The 14321-nt window shown below is 44.3% G+C and overlaps 1 protein-coding gene across 1 annotated transcript; it reads right to left on the bottom strand.

The window, feature by feature from the left end:
- Nucleotides 1-380: 380 nt before the first annotated feature.
- LOC104072368 (melatonin receptor type 1C-like) lies at nt 381-9396 on the bottom strand. The gene is made up of 2 exons (XM_009575987.1): nt 9219-9396; nt 381-1486 (listed from the first exon to the last, which is right to left on the bottom strand). The coding sequence occupies exons 1-2, from the start codon at nt 9394-9396 to the stop codon at nt 618-620; spliced, it is 1047 nt and encodes a 348-aa protein (XP_009574282.1). The 3' UTR covers nt 381-617.
- Nucleotides 9397-14321: the final 4925 nt, after the last annotated feature.

Below are 14321 nucleotides of genomic sequence, written 5' to 3'. Positions count from 1 at the left end.
GCCCCACATCCAGCCCAGGCTAGCTTCTAACCCTTAAGAGAAAAGAAAAAGGAAAACGAATGCACACGCAGTGGAAGTCATCGTGCCCATATGTATGCCTGCTGGCTAATACTGTTACCTAACTGAAAAGGTAAAAGGTCATGCAGTTTACACTTTGTTTGCTACAGTTTGGGTTATGTTAACGCTAAAAAGATAGAATTCAGAGGGAGGGGAGAAAGATTTGTTTCTAATACATGGCGATTTTGCCAGCTCTGGAAGTTTGCATTTCAAGCGTAACCGCATTTCTCCATGCACTCTGAACACTTCCCTTTTCGAGGGTATTGGCATGCTCGTGGCAAAAGCAACCAAACCAATTAATTAGGCACATGGTGAAAGATGGCATAGGGAAAAAAAAAGGATAAAGATCAGTCATTTCCATTCTGAAAATCCTTATTCAAAGCCTTGATGTCACAGCAATAAGCTAAGCATGAAAGGTAGCAGACTCCTTCCTTGCATGAGAAGCAGACTCCTTCCTTGCATGAGGGGCCCAGCAACACCAGCTGTGAAATGCACACATAGAAAGGCTCTTATATATTATATATACAACTGTAATCCAGAATAAATAGTACTGTTCTGACTCATAAGTGTATTTCAGCTTGGTTGTTGTTGCTTGTTACGGCTGGAGATGGCTTGCTTTTCATCCCTTCTGTCCCACCCTTGGAGACATCAAGGAACAGCAACCTGGGAGTCCGGAGTGTCAGCAGTATCCTTTTGTACTCCTTCCGGAAATTCTGGTTAAGAAGCCCATAGATCACAGCATTGAGGCAGCTGTTAAAATAGGCCATAAAATAGCTCAGGACAAAAAACCATTCCGGAATGTGTGGCTGTACTTTTGAAGGATTAATCGAAACAGCAAGGCCAATAAAGTTTAACGGTCCCCAGCACACAGCAAAAAGGACAAAAACCACAAACATAGTCAAGAAATTCCGGATGTCAGCTGCTCTGAGCTTCTGCTTGCAGTCTTGTCTCACCCGGTGTTTGACTTGAATCACCAAAATCCAGATCCGTAGGTAGCAAAACGTCACGATGGACAGTGGGACGATGAAGTGAACCACCACCACTGTGATGGTGTACGATGTACTTACCGTCTGGGCAAAGGTGCAGGAGTAAATCCGGGGGTCATACTGCAAGGAGCCAACGAAGAAGTTTGGCACAATTGCCACCACTGTGAGTATCCAGGTCAGGCAGAGATAGCAGCAGGTGTTCTTCAGGTTGAAGAGCTTATCGTACTGAAGGCTGTGGCAGATGTAGCAGTAGCGGTTGATTGCGATCACCGTGATGTTGAAAATGGACCCAATGACACTTAAGCCCATCAGGAACCCACTTATCTGGCAGTGAACATTTCCCATGGTCCATCCATTATGGAAAATGGCACTCAAGATCAGAGGATATGGATAAACCGCAACTACAAGGTCTGCGACAGACAAACTGACGACAAAGATGTTGCCTACAAAAAAGGAGAAGAGACCGTGAGAGGTTAGCGTAGGTCCAGATAGATAACGTGCAACTCAGAACTCCTCTTTAGGCTTAACTCTTCTCATGGGCTTTGCTCTACCCTCCATTTAGAATTTGAAACCCTAGAAAATAAGACTTTGCTCTTACTCATAACAGCAATGGAGAGTAACTAGGCATGATTAACCTGCATATTCCTTCTTAAGAAAATTCTAAACTGGAAGCATTAACCTTAACTCAGCTATAGCTGCAGCCCTGGTTCCTGCGTTCCTCTAAGTTGTGTAGGAGAGAAGGATTTTGTTCTCCTTGTTAATCAGCCAACACGATTGTAGTCACCAGGCAGCCACCTAGCATTTGCTGTCCTGCAGAGAACTTAATTCCATTAAATACTATACAGGACACAATACTTTCTATAACATCACACAGTGACACTTTACATAAGCTCTGTCCATCATGGGCCAAAGAATTGGGGCAAGCAGGTTAAATTTTCAGTGGTTTATTCATCGCACTGACAGCAGTTGCATGGGGAAGGTCTTTTTTGGTCTTTTGCATGTGAACAGCTATGTTTTCACCAGAATTTCTGTAGTGTTCATGCTAACGAGCATGTGTTCTTCCAGGAGCCGTGGTGCAGCCAGCCTTTATGTGCTTATCTTATTTGGTATGTTTTCCTATTCCTTCAATATTAAAGTTGTCCAACGCAATATGGAAGGTCAGTCACTCCTACACTGTCTGGGCCTGGGCACGGAATATGATTAATAAGCTGCTGTCAGCCATGTCTGCAAAGTATATGCTGCAGGTTGTCCGTTTACGCTATAAAACTAAGAGAGTTGATAGTTTGTGCAAATATGAAACAATTTAAGCCTTGCTGGATTGAAAATGGCACATTGCGTGGGACAACACCTGTCAACTCCACTGTGTGGAGCAGCCTCCAAAGGTCCGGGCAACCAGTGACTTCCTAACAGCACTTACTGCTCATTTTACGAGTCTGGTGTATTTTTAGGTAGGCAAAAAGCCTTTCTGTTCAGTTTGTCAGTCAGAGTAGAGGCGTGCATTAAGAAAGGGACCTTGAGGTCTTTTGGGAACTGGTGTAACTACAGGACCAGCTATGATGTTGAAAACGACATCTGTCAAAATTCAGCTTTTTGATGATTAGACAAATTGTCATTTCCGGAGGAGCTCAACCATGCAGTTAGAGGACAGCACACTAGAAAAAGTAGTTGTTTTTCCTAGCTCTACTACCTTCAGGTATATCTGCAGTGGCAGGAAGGAAAATATTACTAGAGTACCAGTAGAGGCTATGTTTAACACATTTAAGGTGTTAACACCTATGCCCCTATGTGTTACAGGCAACATCCCAGCCCACTGATCACACCTGCACCTTCTCTTCAAACCCTCATATCCTGCTGTCTACCAGATTATATGAAAAAAACACTAAAAAGAGGTCTTTTTCTGTAATATCCATGAAGGGACTTTGAGATCTCAGTTCAGCTAGGTCACTGGCTTCAGTATTTGGAAAATACACCCAAGGGCTGGCAGAAATCACGGCCGCATTGCCATTGCAGTTGGCTCATTGCTATGTTTGTTGCCAACAAAAACTATCAGGACAAGTCAACAGTTCATATCAGGCAGCAGAGTCCACTTCACGCTGACTAGGAAACAGTCCAGACTTGAGAAATAGCCTATGGCAGTGTGCAGCTGAGACAGCTGACACAAAGCGTCATTGTAAAATAAACATTAGCAGGGGTCATACGAAGCGCTGTAATCTTTTTAGAAAGAAATTTCACATACACAGGTTTACCACAGCACACAACTTCCGTGGCTGTTGTGCCTCAGCGCTGCTTTTTTGCTGATTTAATATCTTACTTAGACCTTTTTAAAATGCAGTCACTGAACCTGGTCCCCATATAATTAACCCTATTTATGCCCGCTGTCAAGGGCAGAACCACCTGTGGTCAGGTTTAGTGCTCGCGCAGGCACCCTAGAGAGGGAATGCTCTTCTGCAGCAAAACTTTTATTCCTTCAATCAAAAATACGCCACTTCAACAAAAAGCAAAATGCATCCCCAGCATCAGAATTTCCCTTTGGAAAGGTTTTCCAAAACAATTTTCAAGACAGCAAAACAGAGACAGAGAGGTATCAGCAACCCAGTTTAGGAGACTTCCAGAGGATGCTGGAGACAGACTCCACTGATGGGACAACAACCCTCCCTCTTCACTGGACCTGTCCCACTTGGATACACATTTATATACACAGGCAGTAGGAGAGAAAGCCTCTGCATTTGCTGGGGATGAAAGACAGCCACATTCAACACCCAGTTCTGAATCAGGCAAAGCAGAACGAAGCTGGATATTCACTACTTAAGACAGCACATCGGTGGATTTAATCCAAAGCTTAGCAAAATCATAGGGAAAATTATTAGCCTCACATCACTGCCAGCTGCTGGGAGAAATGACCAGTCTCTGTCAGTCTTTCTTCACTAACTTGAATAGTTGGGAGGAAGTAAAAATATAGAGGGAAAAAATCTATTAAAATAATATTCACAGGATGGACTGAGTAGCTTGGATTCAATCCAAGAGCACAGTATTGTGTGTATTATTTTGACACCACTTCATTGCATGTTGCTCCAGCAGGGAGAAAATGAGACGATTTTACCAAGACAAGAATTAATAATCTCCTCCTTTACTTGGGGAGCAAACCTGCCATCCCCTGCTCTGTGCTTTCAACTTGCAGTCTTGGCTCTCCTATCAGCTAGAAGGCCTATCGCCCCAGCAGGCTGTCGGGTCCCTGAAAATAAGGCTGCAGTCTTGGCTCTCCTATCAGCTAGAAGTCCTATCGCCCCGGCAGGCTGTCGGGTCCCTGAAAATAAGGTCAGAAATGTTCACCCAATACTACTTCACAGAAACAAACCCATCTTCCATTTTTTTTGGCAATGTGGTCAACTTCATATTTTTCTTCTGGTGAGATGAACATGAAGGTCAGACTCATGTAATAGCCACTTGCCAGTCAGTCCTGAAAATCAGTGTGTTTTTAACGACCGAGTACTGAAAAGAGGGGGCACATTGCATGCCCCCAAAGCAGAACACGCCCTTCAAAGTATGGGAACTGGCTGCTAGCTAATTATTAAAATAAGAGTAACATGAGTTAAACACTAGCCTGTTGAATAACAACAGGCTGGTTTTGAAAACTGCTTTAGCCTCGCAATCCCTGGTTTGTTCTGAGACCACCGTGTGCTGGGCCCTGCGGCCAAAGGCTCGTGTCCTTGTCCTCTGCAGGATGAGATCTGACCCTCACTCCCAAAAACATTGCAGAATGGGAAGCCATCTGATGTGTGGCTCTTAGGGAAGGTAAAGAGCAGACTCCTGCCAATGACCTTCACTATATTTTTTTACATTTTTCCACTATAAAACAAAGAAGTCCTGCCCATAAGTAATACCAGCAGGACTTCATCTCAAATTTAAAATAATCTACTTCTGTGACTCTATTTTCATATGTATCTTTTCGTCTTTGTTGGCATGTGACTATACCTCCTCATTAGCTTTCACATTTTCCGTTTTTAACTTCTACTTAGTATAAATTGGATCATGCTCCATCCCCCAGTTACAGAGTCATACATGAAGAAGCATGAATGGTGGAGAAAGGCAAGTCCGTCACAAGCATACTGGTAATACAGACTTGGCCACCTTTTCAGAGAAACTTTAAATCCTTTTACATTACAGAGGTCCAACACAAGGCTATAGATTATAGAGGTATCATACACTGTTCATAGTGTAATCCACAAATTGTTTGGAAAAAAAACCCCACAAAACAACCCAAAGCCCAGCAGCAGAACAGATTATAAGCATGTGCAAGTAATACAAAAGGGAATTTATCCCAGAACATCTTCTGCCATTGAGCTGCCTTTGAGCTCTCCTCCTCCCTCCCATACTCCTATAACCCTGTTTCGACGCACTCCAACAGCCTGCTCCTGTATTCCAGCAGTTCCCCGGCCCTGCCTCTCATTTTGCCTGGATTATCCAACAACACAGGTTATCTGAGGACTTATTGTCAAGTCCTGGTGCTAGGAAACATGGAAATACCGCTATGAGTTCTGCAAATCAATAAACCACACATGTAAAGGTCTTCAATGGCAGGCTGCCCGAACAGCACCTGACTTCCATACAACAGGAACAACATTCTTCTACAGAGATTAACTGAGCATCGCTGTACAAATACGAGGGTCATTGGCCCTGCCTGCCTCAAGGGGCTGTTGGAAATCTCTCAGTGCACAAGCTCCAGTCGCAGGATTCTAGCCTCTCCCTGCTGTTCCCACACAGCAGCTGTAGGCTGTCCTTTAGTACACACGGGCTGTGTTTTAGGTATCCTGAACCCAGAAGCGGGGTTAAAAGGCTGGGGGGGGGAGGTGAAGGAGGTAAAATATTTTTCTGAAAATCAGCTCTTTTTCTACATCTCAAAATGTCCAAAGCAAGCACCCAAAACTCTTGTTCTCTGTTATCTGTATAAAGCTCTCTTACACTCACATCTCTTGCTGAAATATTACAGAACTGTTTGCTTCAGGTTAACAAGATACAGCTGCTCAACGCAGTCTGAAGTTAACACTGTTATCTGTAAACACAATGCTGAAATTGAAATGTCCTGAGCGGCAGGAGTTGCACCAAAGCAAAGAGACAGTTTTGCAGATCGACTTCTGCTCGCCTGGCAGGGTCCAGCTCCAACTGAGGAGGAAAGAGGGCTTTGCTGTCCAGGTTGCCCCTTCCTGCCAGCCACCTCGCAGGCATCCAAGTTGCTCCCAAATAGCTGGTGCCCAGCACAGCATTTGTGGCAAACAAAACCACATACAACAGCTTCAAGGCCAGCAGGTGAGAAGCTGATCCATGAGCATGATGGACATGAGTGCCACAGGGGCTCACTGCATGACCAGTCCCCCCGCTGTCCCAACCTCTTCCCAGCAGTGAGATCAGATCCTGACGTCTGTCTGGCTGCAGCCAGAATAACTGACAGTTGTAGAAAAGGTATAAAAACCTGTGTTGAGAAAAACGTGCTAAGATGCTACACAGTGACATAATGCTAAAAGTTTACTGGGGTGACTGGTATGTTTGTGGTGACATCTTACTATTTGTGGCTTATAATAAAAAGCATCTTAAACTTTATGTTTGTCCTTTCAGGTTTTATGAAAAACTCAACAGACTCATGTCTACAAGGAGATAAACTGGAATTAAGACTCACATCAATCTCAGAGAGATATATATAAAATAAGGTTCAGTAAACAATTTAACAGGCCATGACTGTAAAGCAAGCCCCTGATGACCGCTTACCATAACCTAATACACTCTATTTAACCTTCCAAAGCTTATACTCACTGCAAAACAGAAACAAAATTATCTTTTTGCTTGGGGCAAACAGTACAAGTCCTAAAAGCTTTATTCAGCATGCAACAAGACTCTATAAGCTTTGATAGCCTCCTTTTCTTGTTTTTACCTGCCACTCGCTGTGAGTTTGCTTGTATTCCACTAACCTCCAGTCTGCAGACATGAAGCGCGTGCTCCGTTCTGCAAACTAAGTGGCAGTTCATAAAAAACACTTTCAGACCAATTTTGTTCTTTTTATAATATAAAGATACCATTGAGCATGAGCAATCATAGTGATCATATACTGCTGTAATTTAGATGGATAATAATACTGTGACGTTGGGATCCTGATCCTGCAGCCCTCACTCTGACAAGCATTTCTTTATCACAAACTCTAAAATGTCATTCTGAGGAAGACAGTGTTTGCCCCATCAAAGAGCATTAAGAACCATCCTTCTACAGGGGACTACGACCCATGTCACAGCTCCATGCAAGCTCTTGGCTTCCAGGGCACTGTGAACACCGCACACTCAGCAACAAAATGGCACATGAGAAATCCCAGACTGTTAATTGTTGTCTCCTTTCAGCATTCTGATAAGCACTGATGCGTCTGATGTGTCCGTACAACAGCCCAGCGTGTACTCACCCATTTTGACAACTGAAAATGTTTGACAGGGGAGCACAAGTGAAAATCAGAGAAACTCTCCCTGAGATCCAGGCAACAGGAAAAGAAAAAAAAAAAAAATTATCTGTTGTTCAATTCATTAATCCACAAATTTTAATTGAGGATTTTATTTGTGTATTTAGGGAGTCTGTTCAAAGAGAGGAATAAACAAAAGAAAGGAAAAAGCATTCAATCAATTATCTGTTATCATTACTCCATCAGGACTCAGAGGGGCATAAAGCATGGTTCCTGCAGCTAAACAGACAATGCAGCTGGGCTGCCAGCTGGCCTCAAATTCTGACTGTGCTGCATAAAATGATACAGAGGGTAATAAACAGACAGGACAGGAGATATTGCCAGCCCAGAGCATCCTTAGAATGTAAGGTTAGAGAACACGGAAATATCCAATTTAAGGACACCATGAAGGTCCTAGACAAAAGCATAAAACTCCAGAATAATTTAACTTTTTCCTGGCAAAAGTCCTTTGAGATCTCTCAGCACAACTGCGAAGCCAGAGAACAGCAGTATGCTCTGGCCTACCAACCATTACCTGGTTTACTGGCATCGTTCCCTACGGGAAAACCGTGGGCGCTTAGTGCTGCTCCCTGCCGTGCGCCAGCCCGGCGTCTGCGCCGCAGCAAGGCCAAGGCCGGGCGGGAGGCAGTCTGCAGAGCGAACGCTCAGCCTCCTCCTGCGCCCTTCCGTGACCAGACGTTTCGGCATCACTTTGGCATCACGACTGCAAGTTTCATTAGCTGTCTCATCAGTATATCACCATGATTGCGTGAAAGCTGCCTTTCCCTCTGGACCGGTGAGAAAGACTTGCTTCCAGGAGGAGGAGGAGAACCTCTCAGTATTTACTGAAGGGGAAAGGACCGGCTCCCAAGCACTTCAATTACATTTATTTTATTATGCACCATGTATTATTTTGGCTGATGGTTAAAGAAAGGAATTGCTTACACTGCCAGGTGGAGGACTGGGTTACTGGATTTTAGACTTACTTTTAGGTCATGACCTTTTAATTGTATTGCTGTCAAAAACATATTTGAGCCATGCCTTCAGCTGCTCTAATTGAATGCAGCGAAGGGCAACCATTTGCAGTGTTTACACCCCAGAGATACATAACTTCCATTTGGTTAAGGACAGCCAGATTCAAAGTCATATCTGAGCTCAGAAGTCTGTGGAAATTAGAGACCAGCCCTGCTCACATGATTTCATATCTTTCCTTATATCACTTACCATTACTTTGGAAACAATGTAAAGGAGGTGATTTTTCCCTTGAGGTGACGCAGATGGTAGCTGGACGTTCACTCTCAACTGAATAAAAATGAATTTAATTACCTCTTCTTCTGGACCTTTTAAAAGGGGTTGGCCCTCTTTTGGTATGCGTGCAGAGCGACTTCCCCATTTTTCACAGTTTCAGATATTTTAAAAACAAAAAGAAGTTTTTAGACCATCCCAGAGAAACACTGTTTGGAAAGCTTCCCCCTGTTATTCCACATTAATCCTAACACGTCCTGCTCAGCTTAGGCATGCCTTCCCAAAAAGATGATCTGAAGATATTATAAAGAAAGGGGAAGCTATGTAAAGTTGACATTTTATCTACCTCCAACAATTTTCAACTTTCTAAAAATACCATTTTCTGCTCATTTATGTGCCTTTTAATGACTTCTTCCTGTGTTTTCCTGGAAGTTCTGACCCTTCACATGAGGGAAAACCATGATGCTGCAATTTTTCTGGATTTCTAAACTTAGTTCTTCTTAGTGTGATGTTTTTCCTGGATGCAATTATGGTAACTGGAACTGCTAGTAATGGAGGAGGAATAAGTGGCGGTTTGATCTGGTTCTTAACATATACAAAAAAAGTGCTAAAAAGTACCCCTTCTGGTACTTCCATGCCCCAGACTCCTGTCATTTAACTTGTTATATCCATCAAACTCATAGCCTGCAGTAAGGCTATGAGATAGCAAGCCAATCAACTTAAAAACTCGGTTCCTCCCTGTATCACTTCCAAATGCTTGGGGTAAAGTTGGGCTCGGAAACACCGCCTGCCTTCACAGCAAGGCTGATGGAGAGCAAGTGTCTGAGGCAGGAGGCTGTTGGGGCCACCCTCCCATTTGCACCAAGCGAGAGCAAGCCTCAGCACCTCCGTCAGTGCCAGCTGAGCCCACACGGCAGTGTCTGACTCCACAGGGATGGCATGGCTACCTATTCCCTATGGCAGCTTCTCATGGGAGAAGGCAGGTCTTTGGGAAGAGTCTAAACAAAACCTCTCGCAGCTGTTGGAGAGTGAGTCCAGGTGCCCAAACTCCCACTTGACACCCTGGCTACCAGTGCCACCCTCTGAATTCCAGCTGTTTACCCTCCTTTTCTGCCTGAAATCCCTGCTGAGTGGTAGTCTTAAGGTACAGCTTAACGCAGCTGCCTAATTCCCATCCAGGCTGTGTAGGGAGTGCAGGCTGATGTTCTTACGTTTACCCTCACACACTGGCCACACGAGCACAGAGATGAGCTCTACCAGCCCACATTAACTCCAAGCCCATTATTTATCAACTGGTTGGTAAAGTGCTCTAAAACAGGAAAGGCCCTGTATAAACATAAACGTGAATTATTGCCAGCATCCATTGAAATGACAAACCAGCATCCGTCCTCTCCCCGTCCCGGCAGCTGTACCACCACCATTTGCCATCTGTTCCTATTCTAAAATAAAATCTGTGAACTCAGGCTTAATAGACTTAATAATGCTCTTTTGCTATTGGTGCCAGTCAAAGTGCGTAACTGGCCTGGAAAGGAGCTATGTGCAAGCAACCGATTCCTAGGCAGCTGACAGGCAGAGCGTATGGTCAGATCTGAAAACACAGCTGATTTTAGCGATAAAATTCATGTCTGACTGCCCTGGTAAGCGCTGCCGAACCAACTCAGCTGAGCCCAGGAGCTGGCTCCTGCTCCTCCCTGTGCTGCACCAGCACGGTTTGTTGACTAAACCTTGGTGACAGCACCAGTCACTACGCCCACGGACCTCCGCTGCAAGGAGCAGATGTTACCCTGCCACAACTAACAGCTTGTTTTGGCCCCCCAGCCCTGCCACCCCAGGGATGAGTCTCTCTCCAGTCCCAGCTCTTTCTCGTTAGTTGGTGGGGGTGGGAAGCAATTTTTTTCCTTGTAACTCTTTTCAATTGTATATGGAAATTATTAAGCTATTAAAAAAAAAAAAAATCACCACACAGAAATGTTTCTATCAGTGAAGGACATTTAGCCTTTACCTCATTCTGGACCAAATCTTGTCCAAGTCTGCTACAGGCAATACAGGCTGGTCTGTTGGTTAAGCCTTAGGATGGTCCGAAGAAGTTGTGTGAGGTGAGGACTGTCCAAGGCAAAGAGGTGGAGACTCAAAGCAGCCAGCTTTCCTATGAAGACCTAAAGGTGCTTTTTATGAGGTTTGTTTGTGCACACACATAGATTCACTTTTGGGCTGCATCAGATGCTGTGACACCAAATTCAGATGCCCTTTTCAAGATACAACCTAATATCCTTTTTAAACATTCAGACTTGAAACAAAGTAGTATTGTACAGTACCCAACTTCAGGAGAGAGCAAGTTGAGCTTAGATCACACAGAAAAAGCTCAGTCTGCACACAGACCAGCACAACACAAAATGCTGCCCTGAATCCAGCCTCCCTTTCTAATGAAGGCTCAGGACAGACCTCTAACACATCCTGATCCTGGCATCAGTATCACCTCCAAACTCTGTCCAACAAGAACAAGAGACTAACATAAAAATAAGTCAGTTGCCATATAAAGATAGAGGTCATTTTTAGACAAAAAAGTAATCAACATATGAAATAACTAAGCCTAAATCAATAGAGGAATAGTAATAGAAGAGCCTGAGTTAACAGAACAGAGTTATGCTGGGTACACATGCTAAGACAGAGCAGCTGTGCTCTGAGCGGCCTCAGCTCGCGGATGCTGAGATGGGCTCGTGTGCCCAGAGGAAGCTTATCTGCTTTTTCCGTTCTGGGTTGGTCTAAGGAGGGCTGTTTCCCTTTCTAGCAAATTTTGCCTCCTCAGGAACTTCATGAATTCCTGTTCTCCACTGCCAAGACAGATTAGTCTGTGCCATACAGACTGTTTAGCTGAAATTCCTTTCTCATCTGTTTTGGAGAGGGTAAACAAATGCCATTCCTTGAACCAGAATACGATCTCACATAGGTAGGGAAAATCTCTAGCTGTTAAACCTGTCCTCACTGTAATGACACAGCATCCTCCTCCTCTTGCTATAAGCAACGCATTGAGTAAACATGCTAAAAACATGGCTAGCAGGAGATGGAGGGAAAGCAAGCCTGTTTCTCTCCATCTTTACTCTCACCTTGGTGTTCCTAGATATTCTTCAGACTTAACATGCTTGGGGCTTTCTGTCTTACGTACCACGTTTGCACCCTGACACCTCAGGATCTGATCAGTCAAAGCCTGCATGCCTTCCTAAACCAAAGCTGGCCTTCTAAAGTCCTTCCCCGAGCTGGGCTTGGGGTGAGGAATTCACTGGCCAAGCAAAGGCCTTGCTGACCATGACTCATGGGCAGGGGCCAGCACACCCTGGTGTCGATGAAGATGTGCTGAGCACACACCAGATTTCTCATAAATGGCCTTTTCACCAATCACTGTAACAAACCAGCTCCTTTCTGCTCATCTTTTCAGCACTGAAAGCAGAGGGTCTGACAGTTAAGTACCGAATCGAATAGAGGTTACCTGAATGAAGGCTCGGGTGTTACTGCAGTAGCAGGGTGATAATCAGGGTAGGATATTTATTCTGCTTCTGCACAGCAGCTGCTGCTAGAGTTAGGGAAAAGAAACATAATTGGGATCCCATTTATCTCCAAGGCGATAGCCTCGTAGGCTACAGCATGGTCCTGCTATGCCTTACAGTGCTGCACTGCAATAGATTGGCTTTTCTTCTGATGACCTTAATATATTTTTTCAAAGATTTGGTGGCCAATGTTATAAAAGCAGGTTATAAAAAAAAAAACAAACCATGGGGTAGATTTAGTCCACAGAATTCCTTCCAGCCCATGTTTTTTTCTCCTGTGGCCTCACACTGGACCTGGGAATGAAGCAGGTACTGCCACAGCATGCACATGCTGTGAGGATGAGGCTGGAAGAGAAATGGTACCATGAGGGAGGAGGAAAGCAGCATACCTGGGGGGAGCTACTTACATTCCTGTGCATAGCCAGTCCTCCAAACCCAGCATCCAGCCCCATGGCAAGGAAAAAGGTTGAGCTACCTGAATTACTCTTCATCCAGCTTTCACAATCTGCTAGGAAGAGGAGTAATATTCCTCACACTACAGACAGGGAAAGAAAGAGAGCCAAGGTTTGATGGCTTCATCACGACTATGTGAACTGTGAGAGAAGTAGTGCATGTAAGTAAGAGACTAGAAAGTAAAAGAACATCTCTTCTGGACCTCCTGGTTCATTCACAACTATTTACTAATCCCATTGGAAACGGAGAGTTACTTTCACCTGGGAACACTTCAGGGACACTGATACAATTGCATCGGCGAAAGTCCAATGCAAACAGTTAAAGTTGATTCAATAAGAATAATAATGATACTGGAAAAAATAACCTCAAAAAAACAATACATGCCCTAAAGGACCTTTTCAGTTTTCCCAGAAATGAGTCCAAAAACAGTGTTTCCCAGAACTTCAGCAAAAGCTTCACTTCAAATATTCCACAGGGCTTACAGGACTCGTGTCAAGACTGGCTACAGGATGGGCGGCAAGAAACTATCGATGATATGAGAAACTCAGACTAGGGAGTCCCAAATGTATTGCTGGAAGACATCTGCTTCTGTTTTTCTCCTAATTACTTATGAAACTTAATTATCTTTGAGGTGTAATGTGTGGGGATATTAAAAGAGAAAAGAGGGTTTTGCAGTGAAGTCCACAGTAAACATGTTCCGACATGAGCCCGTGTGAACAAATGGTTCATACAGGTGTGCTCTAACACTGATATCGGTAGGGAGTCTAATGGTGGTGAATATCAAACTGGCTTGAAGGAGAGTAAGATTTCATGGGACTATGACACCTAAATTACTGGAGGAACCTCTTGAAGTAAGTAGCCATACTTGTAGGCAGCAATACGCACAGTAAAAGGGAGATCTTGCACTTGTGGATCATAACTGACGGGGCTGGCAGACATCTCTGCCATCAACAACTTCCAGCACAAGAGCATCGCTGGATTCTGCTCTTACACAAACAACGTTTTGCCCTCAGCAAAAAACACCAGAAAGAATAAAAGATGCTGAGAAAAGGCCATCCAAGTGAGTCGAAGAAACTCTGAAGTACTTAGCTCAGTTGCCTAATCCTGAAATACCCCCGAGTCCTACTTTCTCATCTGTAATGATAAGGGCAGGCCTACTTCTAGAGTTGTATAATCACCATCAAGTGATGGTTCTTCTAGTGTCCCGTTAAGCTTTCCCCCCCTTTCTCTTTTTATCTCTATTGAACTTTTCTCATCAAGAAATAAGTCACAGAGATTTCTTCTCTCTGAAACTACTTAACATCCATGCCAGGATACTTCAAAGTGGTAACGTGCAACTTGAGCCTCATGACTCATTAGAGCTGGGGAGGGCTCTAACGAGACTTAGGGAGGCTGCGTGCAACCCTTTAAATGCTAACCCTGAGTGGACCTTTTAAGCCAGTGGGTGGTTGGTAAGGGAGACTCTGCTCCCCCCTTCAGTGTTTGTATGGCCAAGTGTATGACTAAGAAACCCATCAGGGACAACAGAGCTGGAAGGGACCCTGGGAGGTCGGTTGACCATCCCCC

Source organism: Fulmarus glacialis, unplaced genomic scaffold (assembly GCF_000690835.1).
Source record: "Fulmarus glacialis isolate BGI_N327 unplaced genomic scaffold, ASM69083v1 scaffold1754, whole genome shotgun sequence".
Lineage (NCBI taxonomy): Eukaryota > Metazoa > Chordata > Aves > Procellariiformes > Procellariidae > Fulmarus > Fulmarus glacialis.
This window is presented reverse-complemented; position numbering and strand designations above follow the sequence as displayed.